This window comes from Nyctereutes procyonoides, unplaced genomic scaffold (genome assembly GCF_905146905.1).
Source record: "Nyctereutes procyonoides isolate TBG_1078 unplaced genomic scaffold, NYPRO_anot_genome, whole genome shotgun sequence".
NCBI lineage: Eukaryota > Metazoa > Chordata > Mammalia > Carnivora > Canidae > Nyctereutes > Nyctereutes procyonoides.
The window spans coordinates 48144570-48169060 of NW_026575125.1; the positions used below are offsets into that span (position 1 = coordinate 48144570).

The 24491-nt window shown below is 46.4% G+C and overlaps 1 protein-coding gene across 9 annotated transcripts; it reads left to right on the plus strand.

The window, feature by feature from the left end:
• Window positions 1-5370: 5370 nt before the first annotated feature.
• CITED1 (Cbp/p300 interacting transactivator with Glu/Asp rich carboxy-terminal domain 1) lies at window positions 5371-10750 on the plus strand. 9 transcript variants are annotated; one of them, XM_055338319.1, is made up of 5 exons: window positions 6014-6032; window positions 6226-6803; window positions 7110-7230; window positions 9481-9605; window positions 10194-10750. In XM_055338319.1, the coding sequence occupies exons 3-5, from the start codon at window positions 7218-7220 to the stop codon at window positions 10719-10721; spliced, it is 666 nt and encodes a 221-aa protein (XP_055194294.1). In that variant the 5' UTR covers window positions 6014-6032; window positions 6226-6803; window positions 7110-7217; the 3' UTR covers window positions 10722-10750. The 9 variants fall into 9 exon arrangements, with proteins under 9 accessions (XP_055194299.1, XP_055194297.1, XP_055194300.1 ...); XM_055338324.1 differs by lacking the exons at window positions 6226-6803; window positions 7110-7230 and adding an exon at window positions 5371-5491; XM_055338325.1 differs by lacking the exons at window positions 6226-6803; window positions 7110-7230 and adding an exon at window positions 5648-5669.
• Window positions 10751-24491: the final 13741 nt, after the last annotated feature.

The following is a 24491-nucleotide window of genomic DNA, read 5'->3' on the forward strand; positions in this document are numbered from 1 at the left end:
GAAGAATGGGAGGGGAGTACTAGGACCCACCATCTCCTAAGCCCCCTGCCTCCACCAGCTTCACTCACTAGCCCATTAGGAATGACTCACCACTCTTACCGAGAAGGTTTGCCCCACTCATCACCTCTGAAGTGAGAGGCCACACAGATAAAGTCTGCATGGGCAGAGAGCAAAAGGGTTAACTATGATGTGGTTAGGTTATTATGTTTTCCTCCTGGTGCTTTTCTGTTATTTCCAAATTCTGAGCAGGGAACAATTTATGACATTTAGAACCAGACAAAATGTTAATTATTTTTAATTATTAAAAAGAAGAAGCAACTGGGATGTGGTGATGAGCCCTGGGCTTGGAATAAGGTGCCCCAGGTCAAGCCCACTCTCACTTCTCAGTTGTATGACCTAGGGCAAGTGATTTCACCTCTTGGAATCTCTGTCTTCTATGTAATGGAAACATATACAAGTAAACATTGCAATAAAGGCCTGTGTACCATCTTCAACAATTATCATTTTATTTTATTTATATCCCCACCCACCTCACCCCCGTCGCCACTGGAATATTCCAAAATAAATCCCAGACATGCCCTTTGTTTCCATAAAGAATTCAGTATTAAACTTCTTTTTACATTTTTCTTAATTACAATACATGATGACTGTAGAAAACTTAGAAAATGAAGAAATAATATACAAAGGAGAAAACAAAAAACCCATAACTGTACCACCCAGAGGTAACGTTTTTGAGTGGTCTGTGCACATATATATTATTCCGTGCACATATATATACATTACATATATACATTTTTTAAATGTTTTATTTATTTATTTATTTATTTATTTATTTATTTATTTGAGAGAGAGTGAGAACCAGAGAGATCAAAGATGGAGAGGGAGAAGCAGACTCACTGCCAAGCAGCGAGCCCACTGGGGGACTAGATCCCAGGACCCCGAGATCATGACCTGAGCCGAAGGCAGACACTTAACCCACTGAGCCACCCAGGCACCCCTAAATATGTACATTTTTAACAAATGTGGGACCCTACTGTATATACCACTTGTAGATATCGCTTCATTTAAATTATAGATGTAATAAAACCATACTACAGAAAAGTCAAGAAAAGATGGAAATTATCCATAATCCTTTACCACCAATATAAAACCTGTTAATACTTTAATATTTTTCTTTCCCATCTTTTTTTTAAGATTTCATTTATTTATTCATGAGAGAGAGACAGAGAGGCAGAGACATAGGCAGAAGGAGAAGCAGGCCCTCTGCAGGGACTAGATCCCAGGACCCCAGAATCTCGATCCCAGGACCCCAGGATCACGATCTGAGCCAAAGGCAGATGTTCAACCACTGAGCCACCCAGGCATCCCTCCTCCCCATCTTTTTCAACTAACATATATACTTTTAACACAAGTGGGATCATCCTAATCATGCACTTTTCAAATTATAAATCTGTTTTATTTGCAAGAAAATAACATAATCGCATGGCAGAAAAATTTTAAAAAGGAAAAAAGAAAACTATCACCCGTAATTCCATCACTCAATTATAATTACTGTTAACATTTTGGTGTACTTACTTCCAAATTTTTATGCACATATAACTTTAACAAAAGTGGGAGCATACCATATATGCAGTTCATTAACCATAAATTTATATTTAATTATAAGAAAAAAAACATATTGCATAACATGGAAAAAAGAGAAAAAAATCACTCATAATCCTACCACCCTACTGACCCTGTTGTTGGTTTGGTGTTTTCCTGACCATTGCTTCATCACCCATATTCATACATGGTTGGAAACATAGTATTTAATTTTCTACTCTTTGTGCTCCTTGCAACAGTGGCATCATATATTTATGCAACTTTGTACCCAGTATTTTTAAATTTTTTTGTTGTGAACATTTTCCCATGAATAAAAGAGTTTTAGAAATCAGGATGGGGGGGTGTGGGTGTGTCAAGGTAACAAGGTATGTCCTTCCCATAGACATTTGATTGCTTTTTATTCTTCATTGTTATAAAACAATTCTGATCCAAACATTCTTTTTTCTAAGATTATTTATTTATTCATGAGAGACAGAGAGAGGGGGGGGCAGAGGGAGGGGGAGAAGCAGTCTCTATGCAGGGAGCCCAACATGGGACTCCAGGATCACTCCCAGGGCCGATGAAGGCAGGCGCTAAACCACTGAGCCACTGGGGCTTCCCTGCTCCAAACATTCTTGAACAAAGACGTGCTTTTTAAATCATCTATACACATACTGAGTATATGTTTCTGGAGACCACTCTAGCTGTTTACTGGCAGTACTGTAAAAAGTGGTCATCTTTTATTGGTCCCTAATTTACTCCTGTCATATGGTCAACCAAGGGACAGCCCTTGGTTCTGGAGGATGGGATTTTGAGAACAAATCTGCATTTTCCTCTCCCTCCCCTTCCTGAGTTTCTAGATCTCCTTCATCCCCTCTCACCCTGGTTTTCTAAATTAGTCAGTATTATTGAACTTGAAGTGTAGGAGCTGAGACAGGGCTTTGAGGCAAAAGGAAAAGAATCACTTGGCGGGATGAGCACTGGGTGTTATGCTATATGTTGGCAAATTGAACTCCAATTAAAAAAAATAATTTAAAAAAAGAAAAGAATCACAAGGCACAATAACAGTATTTGTTGACTGCTCACTACACAGCAGGCACCAACCGGGCTAAGCTTTTCCCTGGATCCTTGCAACAAACCCACAGAGTTGCTATCATTATCATCCCCATTTAACAGACCAGAAAGCCAAGGCCCAAAGGATGAAGCCACTTGGCCTGATATCACACAGCTAGTAAATGGCAGTGTAGGAATAAAAACCCAAGCAGACTGACCCCTCTGAACGTGTACTCTTGACCACCAGTCTAGACAGCCACCTTCTCCTCCCAGGCCGTTTCACCTTTGGTAAACCCTACCTCGAAGGACTGTCGTGGGAATTAAATTAGATGATGGATGGGAACATGCTAGGCCCAATGCTGGCACACAGAAGATTCTTGCGGGGTAACCATCCTTGTCCTCTCCTTGCTTCCTGAGCTCCCAATCTTGTTGCCAAGTTGGAGATAAGAGTTCAGCAGAGAGCTCTGAGCTAGGCTGGAGACGACTGGGAAGTCTGTGATCCGGAGCAAATGTGCAGCTAGATTCAAATGTCTCCTTTGCTCTCTCCCTGCATCAGCAACTCCTCTCCCATCTCCCCTAAAAGGAGAGGGGTGGCTTTTGTGCTCCACAACTGAGTGCTTGAAGCCCCCCCCTTTCCTGCCCCCCCCCCGGGAGATGGACAGCGGAGATGACAGGAAATCACCAGCGGGAGACCCTCTCCGCACGTGGGCACAGAGAATTGTGGCGGAGGGCGCTCCTTTTTCTGCCCTTCAATGGTCCGGATGGGGGAGGGGGCTGGCTGTTGAGCAACTGCTCCGGAGACACTCCAGAAGCCGAGATGAACATATGCCTCTTTCTAACAATTGGTCTGGGAGCCATCCAATAGATGGAGGGCGGATCCGACACCTCCCGGATCCGGAGCCGGCAGCCGAGCCTCTGCCGCCGTTTCCAGACCCGCTGCCTAGAGGGGGCGGAAGGGGAGGACAGGTCGGAGGTCCAAATTAGCAACACACAATCAGAAAGCCCAGGTTCGCTCACTTCACACAAACACCAAGATGGCTTGAGGGTGTATTTCACAGGCAAACTCTGTAGGGTTTTAGGGTCCCGACTGATCCCGCCTTTTATCAGAGGCAAACTGGGCACTGCTCACGATCTCTGGGCAAAGTGAGAAATGGGGTGTGTGTGTGGGGGGAGAGTTGTTTCTGGGGTTTGTGTTGAGGCGAGGTGAGGGGAAGGAATGAGGCCCGCGCAAAGCAGCTTCTGGGGCTGGGGAAGGGTTTTAGCTGGCGACTGGAGCACGTCCTGAGCGTCCTCCAGGTGTTAAGGAAAGGCCTCCATCTGTCCGCCCCCCTTGGCTCCCCATCTTTATGTCAGTAAACCGGTTAGTCCGTCAGCAAACAGAACTTTGTTCAAAGAGCAAATTCAGGGCGCTTAGGGAAAAGGGGGTGGGGGGAGCGAGGAAGTAAGGAAGAAAGAAAAAAATGAAAGAAGAAAAAAGAAAAGACCTTTAGGTCTTCGAATCCAATTAAGAAGACAAAACGCATACATAGTGAAAATGACTTCAGGACATTCCCTCACCTCTTTTTTTTTTTTTTTTCTTAACATCAGGACTTTTTGAAAAGAGCATGTTTTATAAACCGTGTAAAATAAGTAGTTGCTTAAAGGGGCCAAAAATGGAGCTTGGTACAGAAATAATCCTGTTGTCCTTCCTGTAGGAGGTGAGATGGGAACTTGTTGGCCTCAAGGAACAGGAACTGAGATGAAGGAGAGGAAACCCTGTAAGACAGTATCCCAACCTGAGAAATATATGCTCCAGATGCAAAATGTTATACCTGCTAGATGGGAATGGGTATATAATCGTAATAACATAACCTGGCATCATGGAAATTCAGAAGGAATCCCCTCGAACTCCAGAGCAAGCTCTTCGGACCCGGCTGCTAGTTCTTGGCTTTTCCGCGTGCCTCCTAAGCCGCACCTGGCCCCACGGTCTGGGTGGGCAGCATATCACCGCGTCGCATCCCGCCAGCCCCCTTCCGCCTGGGATGACCACAGGAGAGAATCCCTCGACCCCAACCCCTGCTCAAGCCTACGAGGGAAGCCGCCGCTGCTGGATAGGCCCTCCATGAGGCTCTGCCCGGAATCTGGGGACTTCAAGGGGAAAGGGACTCCCAGCCTCAGCCCTTCCACAAGATGGTGCGGCCCAAAGGGGGCAAAAGGGGTCCAAGAAAGCCCCGCAGAAAACTCCAGTCATGCCCCGCCGGCACCCGCCCCGTCCCGAGTGCGCCCCCTTCCCCGGGCCATTCCCTGAGCCCAGAGCTCTACCCCCACCCCCCACCCCGCAACCCCCTGAAGCCCGCTCGGGCCACCTCACTAGATTTAGGTCAGAAAATAGACACTAACAGCTCTCCCTCGCTTCAGCGAAATTGCTAAGTGGAATTTATTGGGCAAGTCCATGCAGGGCGGTGGGGAGAGACCAGGTCCCGGGCACCGGCCCCCCACAGCTTTAGGAGCGCAGGCGTCGGCTTGGGGCTCAAGGCGCAGGGTGCCCACGGCCTGGGCCCGCCAGCTCCACCCCGGGAACCACGGATGGTCTCCGGCGCTGCCGGACCCGCGGGGCCGCTCGGACTCCGTTCCCCAGCCGGCCCTTCGCTTTCACACGATCCGCGGTGACTGCACCAGCTTGAGCGCCTTTAAAGGGCCACACACGCCAGCAGCGCTATAAAATGTTCCCAGCGGCACAGCTGCAGAAGGGGCACCGCTGAGCTGCGGAGAGGAGGCTCGCTCCGCCCGGCTGCCCGCCCGCAGCCCGCCTGCGAGGAGTCGTTCCCGGAGAGGAGGAAGAGGGCTCAGGAAGGCATAGCACCCGCTCTGGCCCTCGGTGAGTATCCAGTTCAGATTTTGCCACCAACTCGCCCACGAGCCAGGACATGTGCTAATAATGCCCTAAGCCGGTTATAAAGACGTGGAAAATGGGGGGAGAGGGGAAAAAGGGGAGGGGGGGAAGGGTCTGTCCTTCCTGGGATTCCTAGCCGAGTCCAGCCTGCTGCCGTGTGCGTGTGCGTCAAGGCTCTCCGGGCGGCAATGGGGGCTTGAGAACCGGGTACCCTGGCGCCGGGAAGGGAGCGCGGCGGCAGCCACCGCCACCGCCACCGCCCCGGAGTCAGGCGCCGAAGCTGCGGGCGGGCGGGCGGGCACGGGCGCGGGCCGGGGCTGCTTGGTGCGGCACTGCGCGGTGCGGCGGCGGCGCGGAGCGGCGGTGCGGGCTTTACCCAGGCGCTCTGGGGTCGGGTGGCACTGAGCGCGACCGGCTCGCGGCGGTGGTGGCGGCGTGCGTGCCAGGGGCTGGGGGCTCCGCTGCTTCGCCCGCGGCTCACCCGGCTCCACGCTTCCCTCTCTCCAGGGCAGGCGGCTTCGCAGAGGTAAGCCAGGCCATCGGGCAGGGCGCTGGGTTGGTCGGCGGGGCCAGGGACTCCAGACGAGCGGGTGTGGGGAGCGGGCGGCGGGCGGGCGGGCCGGAGGGGTTTCTGGGGGACTTGTTTTCTGTTTGAAAGCTGTTCTGCTGGGGGCAGAGGGGCCGCAGCCCGCCCGCCAGCTAGCCAGTTCGCTCGCCAGCGCGCCTGCCTGCCGGCCAGCGGGACCAGACACCGGCTTCTCCCGGGGAGACCGCAGCACCTTTTCTCCCCGTGCCCGCGCTTTCTCCAGCTTGGCTTCTACCGACTTTGCTAATCGCCCGGACCGCATCTGGACGCTTGGGCTCCGGGGCTGCACGAAGCTCAGGTTTCCTTCGCGGACTGGAGATGAGAGGGGCTTTGGGGGCCGAGTTCAGCGAATTGCGGGATGGAAGTTAGCGAATTTGGGCAACTTGCCTCTTCTGCCCAGCCGACCTTTACTCCCCCCCCCACGCCCGCCCGCACACCCACGCACACTCACGCACACACCCCTCTCCCTATAAATGAGGGCCGCGGGGCCGGGCCGCGCACTGTCTCTGCCTCGCTGGACTTGGAGTCAGACAGACCTGGCTGCGAATCCCGACTCCGCCACTTTCTAGCGCTGTGACGTTGGGCAAGTTACCGAACCTCTCCGAGCCTGTCTCACTCTTCACGTAGCGGGCTTCTAGCACTGACTACAGGCACTTTGGCTAGGGGATAGGCTCAGCCTGCGGCCGCAACGGATAACTCAGCGGAGGCTCAGTAAGTGTTGGTGAGGTGCGGGAGTGGCCGCCGCCGGCGCTGAGAGCACCCCCGCGCGCGGAAAGACCACGGGGCCCCAAACTCGCTGCAGAGGCCGAGACCCAGTGTCCCTCTCCGCCTGCGCATCCAATCTCTACGATCGGTTCCTGATAACAGTACTTGCGGGAGCGAACGCTCAGGGCCCCGGTGGCCTGGATGCTCTCGCCCACCGTGCAGGGATGCTCCCAGCTGCCCCCAACTCCCGCAGATCCACCTGGGATGCGGCAAGGAGGGCAGCCGAGCTGTCCACAAACAATGGGCCTTTAGTTTTCAGGTGGCGAAACTGACTGGTCTGGTTAGAGCGCGTCCAAGCCAAGCCGCAGTACTGTTTGGATTTTTAAATTTCTCCTTCTGAGTGAGAAAATAGCAATCGAGATGGAGCCATCCGGTTGGTGCCATTTTAACTTTTGGTCCCCCAACAGGTCAAAGACGCGGCCCCCCTACCTGCCTCTCCCTTCGCTCTTCTTCCTCTTCCCTCCCCACCCCCATCTTGGAGGGAGGGGGCTGCCAGCCCAGGTGAAGATCTGTAGAGAAGGGAGGGCTGCGGGACCGGGAACTGGTAGCTGGGGCCCACGAGGCACCAGCGGGCGCGGAGGCACTTGTTGCTCCGGGTTGTTCAGCCGCCTCTCGCAGCGGTTGCACAGTGGTCAGCTCAAAGCTTGGATAGCCGGCCGGGACGTTTCCACGCTCCTAAGCTTTGCCTTCGAATGGGATGGGCGGCAGAGTGGGGACAGAGACTCGGGGAAGCAGGGACGGGGGGTGGGGGGGCGGAGGGTGCAGGGGATTCCGATCGAAATGCTATTGCCTCTTCAGACGGATTTACTGACACTTACTGAGCGCCCACAGAGCCCAGACCCAGGCCAGGGGTCAGGGCGGGTGAAGAGGTGGGGATGATGGGAGGCCTCAGATTGGAATGCAAACAGGGTCCCGCCTATGGGGAGCTCCCAGCCTGAAAGGGGAGACAGGGTAAAATGGTCTTCCCCAGGAACTGATATCAGAACAGAGATACTTTTTTCTTGTTCTCCCCCCCCTTTTTTTTGTACTTCTTTTTCCTCTCCTCTGTTTCTTTTTGTTATTGTTGTTCATGCTGGTGTTTTTTCTTTTGCACATTTGGGTCCTAGGGCAGAAGCAAGGGAGGCTGAATAGGAAGAGGGGGGAGATGGTCAAGCTCTCCCCACCCCAGATATTTTTCTTTGAACATGAGAATCCTTGATACCAAAGGTGCTGAGCTCCTAAAGATGACATGGATTAGACTCCTTGTCTAATGATCACTGGCTTGAAATAGTCTCTGGTTGCCTCAGAGAAGACAAGGGCTCTCCAATCAAGCAGCAGTGGCAAACACAGAAACTGATTTTCTCCTGTTTTCTCCCCATCCCCTTCTTCCTTTCTGTTTTTCTTGCCTCCTTCCCCTATAAATGGCGATAATAGAGTTAATAAGCAATGACTTTCTAGAAGGGTCTGAACAGATTTCTAATGACCACTAGGAAGAGGGAGGCATGGAGAATTCAAACCTTACTGGACAGATTAGAGATCCTTTTTAAGGTCCTGAAGAATCTTTGGGCTAAGAGGTATTTCTAAATATGCAATGCTACATCTTCAACTCATCATGAAGGCTAGAATATAGGGGGCTTAAAAGAAAAAAACAAGCTTCTAGGAAAATAGGTTGAGCTTTTTCAGAGATTTTTAGTTTTCCGGCTTGGGGGCATTCCTTTTCCTCCTCATCCCTTTATTCTCTGGCACTTGGGCTAGGGATCATTTCTTCAGGAATGGTTTGAATCATTCCAGGTGTGATGACTTGGCCAGTGGCCAGGTGACATTTATGGCTAGAGGAGTACTAGATCCTGCTCCCAGAACCACAACAACTGATGGGAAAGCCATTGGAGCTCCGTGCCTTGGTTCCCCCCCAGGAAGAATCATGCCCACCTGTCACTACAGATGGTGTGGCTGGGCTCAGAGCCGATATCGTGGGAAAGTCCAGTGCTGCCCGGGTTGTCTGGGAGGCGTGGAGGAAATTGAGACACTGCTAGCTGCTCTCTGGCTGCCTTAGTGCCTCCAGACTACCCTGATCGGCCAGACTTCTCTCACATCCATGCCTGAGGCAGGGCTCTGGAGCCCCACAGCATTAGCTCTGGGGACTCATTCCTTCCCTGAGTAGAAGCATCCAGAGCTTCCCAGGTCTTCCTTGCCATTGGTCCTTCCTACTTTCTCCCAATCCCAGGGGAGGCCCCCAGGTCTCCAATCTGGGTGCCTGCTGGTGGCCCATTGAGAAAGTGTGCTACTCGCTCGGGGACATCCCTGCCCTCAGAATCAGAAACAGCACATCTCACACACATACTTGAGGTCTCTGAAGTCACTTGCATGAGGAAACAGTCACGTGTGTCCCCTCTTGGTGTGATATGAGAAACTTGCTGCTGGGGGGGGGGGGTGTGGCTCCTGGCAAAATCAAGCACCTTTGCTGCCTCGGGCAAATGTTCTAGCTTGATCTCCTCCCTCTGCTCAGGTGGTGTCTGGTCTTGGGTCTAAACCTGTTACCATCCTTGCCTTGGAGCTGTGTGGAGTTGCCCTGCTCAGGGCTTTGCTAGTGCTTTCTCAGTCAACAAAGCCTTTGTCCTTATTACCTCGTTTCCCTCACATACAGCACAAAAGCTCCAGCTGACAGCACCATCTCCCACCAATTTATCCAACCTCTGCCAACGCTCTGAAATGCCAACTATGTCAAGGCCTGCACTTGATGTCAAGGGTGGCACCTCACCTGCGAAGGAGGTAACTTCCGCCATCTTGCAGATGGAGATACCCAGGCATGGAAAGGTGGCCTGGTCTGGGCCTTGTGATAGGCCCTCCTGTACCTATCTAGTATCTAGCATCCTTTAGCAGAAAAGAGACAGCAGAACTCTCTCTGGGAAGAATGAGAATAGATTCTGCCTAAATGTGGTCAAATCAAATGCACCAGGGTGTTGAAAGATGGCACAGAAGGGAACAGAGAACCCAAGCTGGCACAGGGCCACTCCTTTAATGAGATGGCTGTGAAGGCTGAGAAGAAAGCCCAGGAGATGCCCTTTTCTGAATGGTGACATGAAGGAAGGGTCAGGGAGAGAGAGATGAAAGCAACCAACCCACTTAGGATGGCGAGTGCCCAGCACGGAGCACTTGGATCTGAGCTCAGTGCTTGGAACCATGGTAGCAAGAGGATACTCAAGCTGGGAGCCTAACTTTCCAGGGGGGCCTTCATGCTCTGTCCTCACCACTAGCCCCCTAATGAAGTGCGTGTAGTGGCTCACTGAGCCTGATGAGGCTGGTGATGGACAAACCAGGGCCAGGGGTACAAAGCTATGCCTTTTCTCTTTCTTGTAGGATGCCAACCAAGAGATGAGCTCTTTGGCCTACTCTAATATGGGTATGAAAGATCGCAAAGCAGTGGCCATCCTTCACTACCCCGGGGTAGCCACAAACGGAACCAAGGCCAGTGGGGCTCCCACTAGTTCCTCGGGATCTCCATCTCCAATAAGCTCTCCTACTGCCACCCCTCCCACTAAACCCCCACCCTTCAACCTGCACCCTGCCCCTCATCTGCTGGCCAGTATGCAGCTGCAGAAACTTAATAGCCAGTATCATGGGATGGCTGTCGTCACTCCGGGACAAGCTGGGGAGGCAGGGCCCCTACAAAACTGGGGCTTTGGGGCTCAGGTGGGAGGGGCGGGGTCACTCTCTCCTTCTACTGGTGCCCAGAGCCCTGCTATCATTGACTCTGACCCAGTGGATGAAGAGGTGCTGATGTCCCTGGTAGTGGAACTGGGACTGGACCGAGCCAATGAGCTTCCGGAGCTGTGGCTGGGACAGAATGAGTTTGACTTCACTGCGGACTTTCCATCTGGCTGCTGATGCTGACTGCCACTAAAGATGGAGGAAGAAAGCCACCAATTCTGTTGTAAATAAAAATAAAAGTTACTTAAAAAGTAATGGGCCAGCTGGAGGTGTTCTTCCTTGAGGTCTAAAGGTATGTAGCGTGGTCTGGCATTACTTTGAGTAATTCTGAGGCCCATGGTGGGGCTGTGGGTAGATAGTTGGGAGGAAGCTGGACAGTGTGGGAGGAAGGGGGGAGGCACAGAGGGGGCTGCTCACCGAATTCCTCCTGCCACTGCCACTGCCACTGCCCTTATCTCTCCAGAAGCCTGAGTACCCAGCCTCACTGCCCTGAGACCTCAGGAATGTACACTGTCCTCTTCAAGGTTGAATACAGGGGCCAGTCAGAGGCAGGCTCAGATGAGAGACTCATTTAGACCCTCTTCAGCCTCCTTGCCACTTGCACATGCAAGCCTAAAGTGTTGCCCTGACCACATGATACCCACTTTACAACTCTAAAGGTCACCCTACCCACTCTCTAGGCCCCAATCTAATTGACCCCCTTAAGGCCACTCCTTTGCCCTGTTGCCTATTGGCAATAGATGGGACCTACTAAACATCCCACTCCATAGGAGCTCCGATCTCGCTGGAAAATTGCAAAAGTAGCAGACTCTCATGATAACACTGTAGGATCCTGGGTGCCTTCTTCAATTCCCTCCAACGGTTGTTCAACCCTTCCCTCCAAGCATGGGACACTCAGCTGGTGTGAGTGTCCTCCTAACTCTGGGCCTCCTGGCCCACGCTGTATGGGGACAACCTGTTCCTTTAGGCTGGCCTCTTCATCTTAGAGATGATTTCAGCATTTACGAATATAGCCTTTGCTCTTAGATTAACTGCAGAGGAGGCAGTGGCTTCAGAAGCACGCCATGTGACAAGACAGTAGCATTGAATTGGATCCCGACCTTGGGGGTGCCAGCCCCATCCCCATGTTGACACACCCCAAGAGCCAGGAGGCCCCTCTACCTATATTTCAGACTCCTAGAGACATTCTCACTTGGATATGGTAAAACTAAACAATTTCTCAGGACTAGTGTCATGCCTGTCCCATAGCAAATGTTTTCAAAATGTTTCCCACTGGCCGAGGCAATACATTGGGTTCCACACTCCCTGAACACCTGCTCTGGGCCAGGCACTCTGCTAGGCACTGGGAGCATGAATTAGATAAAGTTTATTTTTTTAACTATAAAAGACTCTTTTTTAAAGATTTTATTTATTTATTCATGAGAGATACAGAGAGAGGCAGAGACACAGGCAGAGGGAGAAGCAGGCTCCATGCAGGGAGCCCGATGTGGGACTCAATCCCGGAACTCCAGGATCACGCCCTGGGCTGAAGGCAGGTGCCAAACCGCTGAGCCACCCAGGGATCCCCATAGATAAAGTTTCTACCTTTGAGGATGCCTCCCCTCTAGAAAGAAAAAGGCACCAACAAATTACCATAAAACACAGCATTTCCCATAACACAGGGAACGTGCTGTTTGATCCCAGAAAAGGAAACAGCTCCATCTGCCTGGGAAATCTGGGGAAGGCTTCCTGTTCTTGAACTACTTCATTTGTTTGTTTTTATATCTCACAAGTAATAAATACATGATATGATCTCCTTGTGAAAAGTAGAAACTTGACAGATAAGGCCAAAGTACACTTTGACCAACTCTCTCCCTCAATCCTGATCACATCTGGCCCTCCGGAGAGGCAGCAGCTGTTTATCTGTTTGTGGTATATCTTCACTGGCCTTACTCTGTGCCTTTACACAAAGAGCTATCTACCCCTAGAAACAATTGGGTTTTAAAAATAAGACTGGGCAGCCCAGGTGGCTCAGCAGTTTAGTGCCACCTTCAGCCCAGGGCATGATCCTGGAGATCCGGGATCAAGTCCCATGTCGGGTTCCCTGCATGGAGCCTGCTTCTCCCTCTGCCTGTGTCTGTGCCTCTCTCTCTCTCTCTCTCTCTCTCTCTCTCTCTCTCTCTCTCTGTGTGTGTGTGTGTGTGTGTGTCTCATGAATAAATAAACAAGATCCTTAAAAAATAAAAATAAATAAAAATAAAAATAAGACTAAGTTCAGCCAGCAAAAGAATGAGTGAGGGGAAAAGCTCTTGTGCAGGTACAGGTTCCCAAAAGGGGCTGTGATGGCTAAGAAGTTCGATGTGCAGTGTCACAGGGCTGAGAGGAGTTTGTGAGGAGACATGCAGGGGAAGTTTGCAAGAGGCAGAGCACACGAGGCCTTCCACACCAGGTGAGGAGTGTGTCTTTATCCTTAGTACCACTGGCCCAGTGGCTGAGGAATAACCTTGAAGTTTGTAGAAGAGCAAAAAATTAACCCACTTTTGTTTTGAGGATGATCTCACTGAAGATGGCTGGTTAGATTCATCTAAGGCTTCCAACAGGAAGATGTGGGGGTACTCAGAGGATCAGTATGGCAAGGGTAGGAAAACAAAGAGAAGAACAGAAGCCTGGGATAATGGGGTGGCATTGAGGGCCTGCAGCTCTGTGTGTGGGGAACAAAACAGGATTGGAGGAGGCATGAAGTGAAGGGGGAAGGAAGGAAGATGTGATTGGCAGTAGGCTTTCAGAATCTGGACAGTTCTAGGGGCAACTGAGGTGGTCTTAGGAATGGACTTTTATCTAAAGCAGAACAGCAGGATGGCAAGAACCTAGCCCCTAAAAGTCTGGGGGGGTTCAAGGTCCTGCCCCTGCTGGGCCTTTACAAAACATGATTCCAGCCAAACAAAATACGTTAGCAAGCTGGATCTAGCACATGGTCCCAGCTTGCTACCCCTGAATTCTGTGAGCTCTGGGGCCCCCAGGAGCCAGCCACCCTTGGGGCCAGTGCTCTGTGAAAGGGAGGGACTTCCTCATAATTGTGGAGGTGACAGGAGTGCCACTAGGATAAGCAGGTAGTAGCAGGGAATGGACTGGGCATCCCTCAAGAGGGCACAGTGGAGGAGGGAGAACAGGAATTTGGAGGTGACAATCTTGTTTCCCAGTGCCAGGGTGCCAGAACTGTGGCCAACTGGGCAGTCTCCTCTCCAAAGGGCTTGCAGGGAGGTAGAGGCAGGGAGCATCCTCTAGGGAGAGCCAGGGCTCTGCTTAGGTGAGGAGGGGATGGGCGCGGTTTATTGCCAGAGAAAGCGCAGGAGTGAGGGAATGTCAAGGGCACAGCTGGGGAAAGGCAGGGAATGCTCTGCCCCTGCTCCACCACTTCATGTTCCTGCCTCTCATACAACACAGCTAGACACATGCATTAGGCTACCAGAATTTTCCTGAAGCCAGCTCTAAGTCTTGTTCTGGGGGGCCAGGAGGCAAGGTTTCCAGATGCACACTACCTACTGGCAAGGAACTCCTAATCTGCACCTGGGGAGCAGATGAAAGTGTGGGCACTCTGAGTGCCTCCTAGAGACCAGGAGCTGTGTTGCTCCCTAAGGACAAATGAGGGAGACCCTGTCTCTGCTGTCAAGGAACTCACAGTCCAGTGACAGAGACAGCCCTCATCTTGAAGGATGAATTGGATTTCCACAAGGCAGTAATGCTGGTGGGGGATCAAAGAGGAAGGCATGGCCTTCAGGCACAGGGAGAATTTGAAGCACGAATAAAAATATAAAATCAAGGCATGGTATAAACCAGAACCAAGCGTTAGAAACCCTGCAGCTCTTTCAGGAAGAGCAGCAGGTCAAGCAGTGCGACTTCCTTGAAGGACAGAGGGCCAAGAGAAGGTAAGTCAGAATCGAATCTTGCAGAGGTTTGTACTTTATTCCAGAAGCAAAGGGGGAGCTTTTCTTCCACAAACACGAACTGACTGCCTCCTGTGGACCAGGAGCATGTGAAACACGAGGAATATGTGGTGAGCATATTGCCCTGGCTCTTAATGAAACTTGAAGTTTAGCAAGGAGATAGACAACAATCACATAATCACACAGATCATGGGACACTTGGGTGGCTCAGTGGTTGAGCATCTGCCTTTGGCTCAGAGTGTAATCCCAAGACCCTGGGATCAAGTCCCACATCAGGCTCCTCACAGGGAGCATACTTCTCCCTCTGCCTATGTCTCTGCCTCTCTCTGTGTTGCTCATTAATAAATAAATAAAATATTTTAAAAAATCACACAGATCATCAAAATTACAAATCATGAGACATGACAGGAAGAAAAAGGTATAGGCACTGAAAAAGAGTGGAATGGGGGCTTAATATCAACTGAGGGATTGGGAAGGGCTTTTGAAGGTTTTGAATAAGAGAGTGTTGTGGTCAGAGCTTGCATGAGGAAAATGTATCAGGCATAGTGTGCATGACCTATTGGAATTATGATAATGTTAGAAAGCTGTTACAGTGGTCGAGGCAAGGAGTGACAAAGACAGGAAATTATGAAAAGGTAGCATTTCAATGGGCAGTTGTTGTTCAATGAGAGTTTCACTTTTACAAGATAAGAAAGTTCTAAAAAAAGTTCTAGAAATTCATTGCACAACAATGTGAATAACTTAACACTACTGAACTGTATACTTCAAAATGGTTAAAATGGTAAATTTTATGTCTTGTGTGTTTTGCCAGTTTTTTTAAAGATAGCATTTCAAAGTAGACAGGAAGTGGTGGACTATTCAATAAATGCTTAGGGACAACTGGATACACTACCTCACAATGTACACCAAGATGAATTCCAGATGGACAGAAGATTTAAAAATTCAAAAAGGAGGGATACCTGGGTAGCTCAGCAGTTGAGTGTCTGCCTTCAACTCCAGGCGTGATCCCAGAGTCCCCAGATCAGGTCCCGCATTGGGCTCCTTGTGTGGAGCCTCCTTCTCCTCCCTCTGCCTGTGTCTCTATCTCTCTATGTATGTCTCTCATGAATAAATAAGTAAAATCTAATAAATAAATAAATAAATAAATAAATAAATAAATAAATAAATAAAAATTCAAAAAGGAAATTGTAAATGTACTAGAAGAAAATATGAGGGGATTTCAAATGAAAATATTCAAATCAGGAGGCCTTTCCAAGAATGACACAAAACCTAGAAGCTATGGAAAAGATTGATATATTCAACCACGTTTTTAAAAAAGTTTGTGGCACAAACCACTATTGAAATGGCAAAATCCAAAGACAAACAAAAAGCTGGGGGAAACATCTGCCACTCACAGTGAATATGAAAACAACTCTTACAAATAAATACCTCAAACACCACCAGCCAATATAAAAATAAGCAAATAATGTCAAACAAAATATATCAAAATGAAATATACAGAAAGAAATTAAAATGGCTTCAAAACTGATCAGAATACTCAAATATTGGGATGCCTGGGTGGCTCAGTGGTTGAGTGTCTGCCTTCAGCTCAGGTCTTGATCCCGGGATCCAGGATCAAGTCCACATTGGGCTCCTTGCAGGGAGTCTGCTTCTCCCTCTGCCTATGTCTCTGCCTCTCTCTCTCTGCGTCTCTCATGAATAAATAAATAAAATCTTAAAAAAAAAGATGCTTAAGTGAACTCATACTAAAAGAAATCTATTTCAAAACTATATTGGGGAACTCTGGTTCCAGAATAAGATGATGTTGACTTCACTTTTCCCTGTTCCTCACCTTCTCATAGAACAACGTACCCTAGAAATTGTTCAACAGACAATGATGAAAGGATTCTGAAAGTGGTGAATTTCCTTGGTTTTCTTTCTTCTTTTTTCCTCTTGCGGTGTGAGAAAATGTTTTTTTATTGAAGTATGGTTGGCAGGCAAAAATAATAGTTTCAGATATACAACATAGTCATTTGACATTTATATACATTATAAAATGTTGACCATGATAAGTCGAGTTACCATCTGCCTCCTCCGTTTACCTTTTATCTCCTATATACTCCTAGACTGGGCACCAAAGAAGCCAAAGCCAAAACCACCAAACCAACAGTTACACACACACACACACACTCATGGGCTGGAGACCTACTGGGAGGATCGAGCCCTACTCCACAACCAAAGTCCCAGAGGGTGGTCCTATCTGCTTGCAGCAACAAAGCCCTGGGCTCTCTCAGTCCCCACTCCAGAACCAGGCAGCCTGATTTGCCTGCAGCAATAGCAGTAACAACGCCCCATATCTCCCTACCCTCCACCCAGGGACACAAGGAAACCCAGGCACAGTGGCTTCTACAACCTTTCCCTCCCCCCAGAAGATCACCCAGCAAAAACAGGCAATTCAGGGAAGCACCTTCTGCCCTGCAGACAGCCCCCCCCACTCCCTCCCTACCCCCCACCCCCAGCAAAGATTGAGTGGGAGCCCCAGGGACAACAGAAAAATGAAGCAGACCAAAACAGCATTGTAAGGGGTTGGCAAACTGTCACTGGAACTGCAACCCATAGAAGTAGACAGAAGATACATGCTAAACCCAAACAGGGTGACTGCCAGCTAAAGTAGAAGACTGAAACAGGATCAAGAGTCTCCTAACATAACCAAAATGTCCAGGAGGCAATATAAAATCACTCATAACAAAAGCCAGGAACACCACAACATGAATGAGAAAAGACAATCAACTGACACCAATACCAAGGTGAATCAGATATTAGAATTACCTGACAAGGGTTTTAAAGCAGCCATCATTAAAAATACTTCAACAACCCATTACAGATTCATTTGCAATAAATACAAAACTTTTAATCTCAACAAAGAAATAGAAGTTATAAAAGAAGCTAAGTGGAAATTATAGAATGAAAGAAAAATAATTGAAGTAAAAACCTCACTAGAGGGCAGCCCGGGTGGCTCAGCGGTTTAGCACCGCCTTTGGCCCAGGGTGTGATCCTGGGGACCCGGGATTGAGTCCCACGTCGGGCTCCCTGCATTGAGCCTGCTTCTCCCTCTGCCTGTGTCTCTGCCTCTCTCTCTCTCTCTCTCTCTCTCTCTCTCTCTCTCTCTCTGTGTGTGTGTGTGTGTCTCGTGAATAAATAAAATCTTTAAAAAAAAAACTCAAAAAAAAAAAAACCTCACTGGATAGACTTAATAATTGAGTGGGGTGACAGGATAGAATCAGTGAATTTGAAGACAGATCAATAGAATTTAGTCAATCTGAACTCACTTGAACACCAGTAACCTGTGGTAAGTGTTGTACGAAGCAAAAACTGAGAGTGCTGTAAGGCAAAAACAGATCTGCAATTATAGTTGCAGAATTCAACATCTCTCTGTGATTGATAGAACAATTAGACAAATTCAGCAAAGATATAGAAAAACTCAACAGTACCATCAACTGAGAGGATCTAATTGACATTTATAAAACACTTTACCCAACGACAGAAGAATACATATTATTTTCAAATACTCAGATAACATTGACAAATCCAGGCCATATTCTGAGTCATAAAACAAACATTAAGAAATGTAAAAGAACTGAAGTCATACAGATGATGTTATCTGGCAATAATGGAATCAAATCAGAAGTCAATAACCTAAAGATAACAGGAGACTCTCCAAACACTTGGAAACTAAACAGCATACTTTTAAACAATCCTTGGCTCCAAAAGGAAATTTTTATTTTTTAATTTTATTTTAAGATTTATTGATTTATTTTTTTAATTTTCTAATTTTCTATTTATTCAGAGGCAGAGAGAGAGAGAGGCAGGCAGAGAGGCAGAGACACAGGCAGAGGGAGAAGCAGGCTCCATGCAGGGAGCCCAATGTGGGACTTGATTCCAGGTCTCCAGGATCACACCCCAGGCTGCAGGCGGCGCTAAACCGCTGCGCCACCAGGGCTTCCCCGATTTATTGATTTATTTTAGAGAAAGAGAAAGAATAGAGTGGGAGGGGCAAAGGGAGACAGAATTTCAAGCAGACTCCCTGCTGAGTGCAGGCCTGATATGGGGCTCAATATCATGACCCCAAGATCACAACCTGAGCCCAAACCAATAGTCAGACACTCAACCAACTGAGCCACCCGGGAGCCCCCAAAACAGGAAATTTTTAAAAAATGTACAGAAGTGAATGAAAATGAGAATATGACATATCAAAATGCTTACATTAGAAAAACAGAAGTCTCAAACCAATAGTGTAAATTCCTACCCCAAGAACCAATACAAAGAAGAGCAAAATAAACCTGAACCAAGAAGACAGAAGGAAATAAAGATGGAAGCACCAATCAATGGAATTGAAAACACAAAAACAATGGAGAAAAATCAATGAAACAAAAAGCTGGTTCTTCACGGAAAAAAGTCAATAAAATTGACAAAACTCTAGCAAGACTGACACAAATAAAAAGAGAGAAAACACAAATTACCAATATCATGAATGAAATGGAGGATGGCACTACTGGTTCTGCAGCTATAAAAAGGGTAAGAAGAGAATAGTGCAAATAACTATAGTCTCTTAAATTCAATGTAGAAGAAATGGACTGATTCCTCAAAACCCACAAGCTACCAAAGCTCTACCAAGATGAAATAGGTCATCTGAATAGTCCTACTGCCATTAAAGAAATTGAATTTGTATAATTAAAGAGCTAAAGAGAAATCTTTAAGTCATGATTTTTTCCACTGGATAATTTTATGACATGTCCAAAGAAGAATCAACACCAATTTTACACAGTGTTTTCCAGAAAATAAGAGGAGGAAACACTTTCCAAGTATTGCTCTGATATCAAAAACAGACAAAGGCAATACACAAAAGAGGAAAATTATAGACCAGAATCTCTGATTTTCTAAACAAGAATTAACCTCAATCAACATAATTTACCATGTCAACAGAGTAAAGAAGAAAAAAATATATGATCATACCAGTTAATGCAGAAAAAGCATTTGACAAAAAACCAACACCAAATCATGGTTAAAACAACAATAACACCTCAGTACACTAGGAATAGAGCAGAATTTCCTCAACCTTATAAAAAGCATCTCCAGGGATACCTGGGTGGTTCAGTGGTTGAGCATCTGCCTCTGGCTCAGGTGGTGATCCCGGGGTCCTAGATCTAGTTCATCATGCTCCCCACAGGGAGCCTGCTTCTCCCTCTGCCTATGTCTCTGCCTCTCTCTGTGTGTCTTTCATGAATAAATAAATAAAATCTTTTTTTAAAAAAATTTTTAATAAAAAAAATAAAAAGCGTCTCCAAAAATCTCTACAGCTAGCATCAGATTTACTGGAGAAAAACTAATGCTTTCTCTCTAGGATTGGAAACAGGACAAGGATACATTCATCATTCTTATTCAATATAACACTGAGAGTCCTACTCCCTACAGTAAGGCAAGAAAAAGAAATACAGATCAGAAAGAAAAATTTTCCAAAAAAAAAAAAATTTCCTATTTGCAGATGGTATGATTGTCCAATAGCAAATCCCAAGGAATCTACAAAGCTACTCCTAGAACTAATGAGTGAGTTCAGGAAGTCCAAAGGAAATAAGATCAACACACAAAAAGCAATCACATTTTTGTATAATCATCACTAAATATATATATGCATATATATTTATATTTGCATATAAATATGTATATTGGTGTATATTATGTATATTTATACACAAATATACATAAATCAATATACACACACTTACTATAAAACCTGATCAGGATCTGAAAATTACAAAATGCTGATGAAAGAAATTACAGAGCACTTAAATGAATCTATAAATGTAATGCAATTTCTACCAAAATCTCAGCAAGTTTTTTGTAGGCATATTTGTGCTTCTTCCAAAGTTTATGTGGAAGGGCAAAGGAACTGGAGTGGCTAAAACAATTTTGCTTAAAAAGAATAAAGTGCGAAGAATCACTCTAATCTATGTTAAAGCTTACTATATATATATACCCATGGCAATTAAGATAGTATGATACTGGTGGAAGGGGAATAGGTCAATGGAACAGAAAAGAGACTCCAGAAATGGACTCACACAAATCTGACCAAATTATTTTTGGCAAAGTTTCAAAAGCAATTTAAAGGAGGAGGGATAGCCTTCTCAAAGAATGCTGCTGGAGCAATTGGACATCCATAGACAAAACAAAACAAAACAAAACCCCCTGGGGCACCTGGGTGACTCAGTCTGTTAAGCGTCTTAGGCTCAGGTCATGATCTCAGAGTCCTGGGACTGAGCCCCCAGTTGGGCTCTCTGCTCAGTGGGGAGTCTGCTTCTCCCTCTCCCTCTGCCCCTCCCCCACACTCATTTTCTCTCTCTCTCAAATAAATAATAAAATCTTTAAAACAAAAAAACCCTCTAAACCTCATATATACAAAAATTAACTCAATATGATAACTGATTTAATTGTAAAACAAACTACAAAGCTTCTAGAAGAAAATCCTTAAAACCTGGGGCTAGGTGCAGAATTCTCAGACTTAACACAAAAGGCATTACCCACAAAAGGAAAAATTGATACATTCAATTTTGTGAAATTTAAATCCTTGTGCTCTCTGAAAGCCTGTGTAAAGAGGATGAAAATACAAATTATAGACTGGAAGGAAATGCTTCCAAACCACATACCTGACAAAGGACTAGTACCTAGAATACATTAAGCACTGTCAAAACCAATGTATGTAAAGAATTCTCCAAACTCAACAGTAAAATGACAACCAATCCAATTAGAAAATAGGCAAAAGACATGGACAGGACAGGTATTTCACCAAAGAGGACAATCAGATGGCATATAAGCACAAGAAAAGATGGTCAACATCACTTAGCTTTAGGGAAAGGTAAATTAAAACTATAAGGAAATACACACCTGTATCAGAATATCTAAAATAAAAAACAGTGACAACACTCGATGCCAACAAGGATGCAGAGAAACTGGATCACTCACATATTGCTGGTGAGAATGTAAAATAGGACAGCCACTGTGGCCTAGAATATGGCAGTTTAAATCAAAGTAAACATGCACTTACCATACAAGCCAGCAATTGTGTTCTTAGGTGTTTATTTGCCTCAGAGAAATGAAAACTTATGTTCATATAAAAACCTGTACACAAGCATTTCTAGCAGCTTGATTCCTAAAAGCTCGAAACTGGAAACCACTAAGATATGCTTCCATGGGTTAAACAAACAGTGGTATATCCCGACCATGAAATACTATTCAGCAATAAAAAGAAATGAACAACTTGGATGAGCATTAAGGAAATTCTGTTGAGTGAGAAACAGCCAATGAATAAAAGATATGTACTGCATGATTCCATGCCTATAATGCCTGTGAAATAACATAATTATAGAAATGGAAAACAGATCACAGGATGCTAAACTGTTATGAGCACTGACAGTGGAATTAGATTGGCATCTAAACCCAGCTCCAGGGCGCCTGGGCGGCTCAGTGGTTGAGCGTCTGCCTTTGGCTCACGGCCTGATCCTGGGATCCTGGGATCAAGTCCCACATTGGGCTCCCCATAGGAAGCCTGCTTCTCCCTCTGCCTATGTCTCTGCCTCTCTCTCTGTGTCTCTCATGAATAAATAAATAAAATCTTAAAAAATAAAAATAAACCCAGTTCTACCATGTGCTAGGGGGAGTTTGGGTAAATTGCTTAATCTCACTAAAGCCTTGATTTCCTCTGGCATAAAACAGTTTTCACTCATGTATTCAGTCAGTCGGTCAACAAACATTTAGTGCCAGGTGTTGAAGATAGCAGTGAGGAAAACAGTCAAAATCTTTGCCCTGGTAGAGTTGACATTCTGGGAGGCAGGAAGGCAGGAAACAAACACACCAATTAATGTATATCAGCAGAGATTGTACCCTATGTAAAAGTAAAGCAAGGTGAGGACAAAGAAGAAAAAGCATAGAGTGTTTAGCACAGTACTAGAACATAGTGTTCAAAAATATTAATTGTTGTTACATATTGTTATTAGTAAAGAGAAAAATGCTATTTTTAAAGTTTTAAGTGTTAGTATGGGTGGTATGAGTGCAAATGGTATGGTAGGAGTACAAATCATACAATCCCTTTGAAGGCCGATTGGCAAGTCTTTTTTTTTTTTTTTGGCAAGTCTTTTAAAATTAAAAATACCCATGCCCTGTGACCTAGCAAACTGAATTCTGGATCCAAAGAATCTGAGTTCAAATCCTTTAGGAGTCCTGGGATTGAGTCCCACATCAGGCTCCGCACAGGGAACCTGCTTTTCCCTCTGCCTATTCTGTATCTCTCATGAATAAATAAATAAAATCTTTTTAAAAGTTAAAAAAAAAATGGGCAGCCCCGGTGGTGCAGCGGTTTAGCGCCGCCTGCAGCCCAGGGCGTGATCTGGAGACCCTGGATCGAGTCCCACCTCGGGCTCTCTGCGTGGAGCCTGCTTCTCTCTCTGCCTCTCTCTCTCTCTCTGCATCTCTATGAATAAATAAAATATTTTTTTAAAAGTTAAAAAAAATTTAATGTAGTTAATTTAATTTAATTTTTAAGAAATTAAAAAAAGGGATCCCTGGGTGGCGCAGCGGTTTGGCGCCTGCCTTTGGCTCAGGGCGCGATCCTGGAGACCCGGGATCGAATCCCACGTCGGGCTCCCGGTGCATGGAGCCTGCTTCTCCTTCTGCCTGTGTCTCTGCCTCTCTCTCTCTCTCATTCTATGTGACTATCATAAATAAATAAAAAATTTAAAAAAAAAAAAAGAAAAAAAAAAAAAAAGAAAAAAAAAAAGAAATTAAAAAAAGACTACCTGGATATCTATCAATAAAGCAATGATGTGGGGCACCTGGGTGGCTCAGTCAGTTAAGCCCTTGATTTCGGCTCAGGTCATAATCTCAGGGTTGTGAGATCAAGCCCAGAATCAGGGTCATGTGCTGGGCATGAAGCCTGCTTGGGATTCTCTCTTTCCCTCTCCCACTGCCCCACCTCCACCCTAAAAAATAAAAGCAATGATGAAACAAAGTTACAGTGGTACTATGGAACACTATGAAGCAGCTAAAGAAAATGAAATAGATCTCTATGTTCTAGCATGGAAAGATTTTTGAGAGGTGTTGTTATGTACCAAAAAGCTGGATTCAGAATGATACATGACAAGCCTATCCAAACAAAACAAAATGTACAATGTTGTATCCATATGTAAAAAATACCTGGAAGGATACATTTCAAATCCATATTGTTAGAGTTGCTATCTGGTGGGGAGTGTTGGGGGAAGCAAGATGGAAGATAAAAGTGGTCAAAAATGATTTTATATTTTACAAGGAAAATATATTCATCTGTGACTTATGTGATTATAGGGAATTTTTTAAGTTTGATTAGGAAGTAGCCAGAAGTGGCCAAAGGGAATTATCTTTTCAATTTTTTTTATTTACGATAGTCATACAGAGAGAGAGAGAGAGAGGCAGAGACACAGGCAGAGGGAGAAGCAGGCTCCATGCACCGGGAGCCCGACGTGGGATTCGATCCCGGGATCGTGCCCTGAGCCAAAGACAGGCGCTAAACCGCTGCGCCACCCAGGGATCCCAGGATTGTTATTCTTATTTTCTGATAAGGAACCTGTAGTTCAGAGAAGTGAAGCCACTTGCTCAAGCACACACGGAGACAGACCCAAATTGTGCTCTTTCCACTCTGCCTTACTGTGTCCCAGCAATGTGAGAAATGGAGGAGTAGGCTGTGCTGGCTCATTGATTGCTGACAATTAGTGGATCAGGGAATATGAGACATGAAGGGCTACTCTTAAGATGGGGAGGGAGGGGTTTGGACTGCTCCACTCATAGCATCACTTATGACAATGAACCACTCATACACATCCTTTCCCTATGGTAATCTGGAACAGGATACTGAGGACTCATGTCTCAGTTCTTTCCTCACCATAGACTTCATCTTCCAAGCCCTTATAGAAAATAGAACCATGTACTATATTATTTCATTTAATGCTAAAGCTGTTCTTAG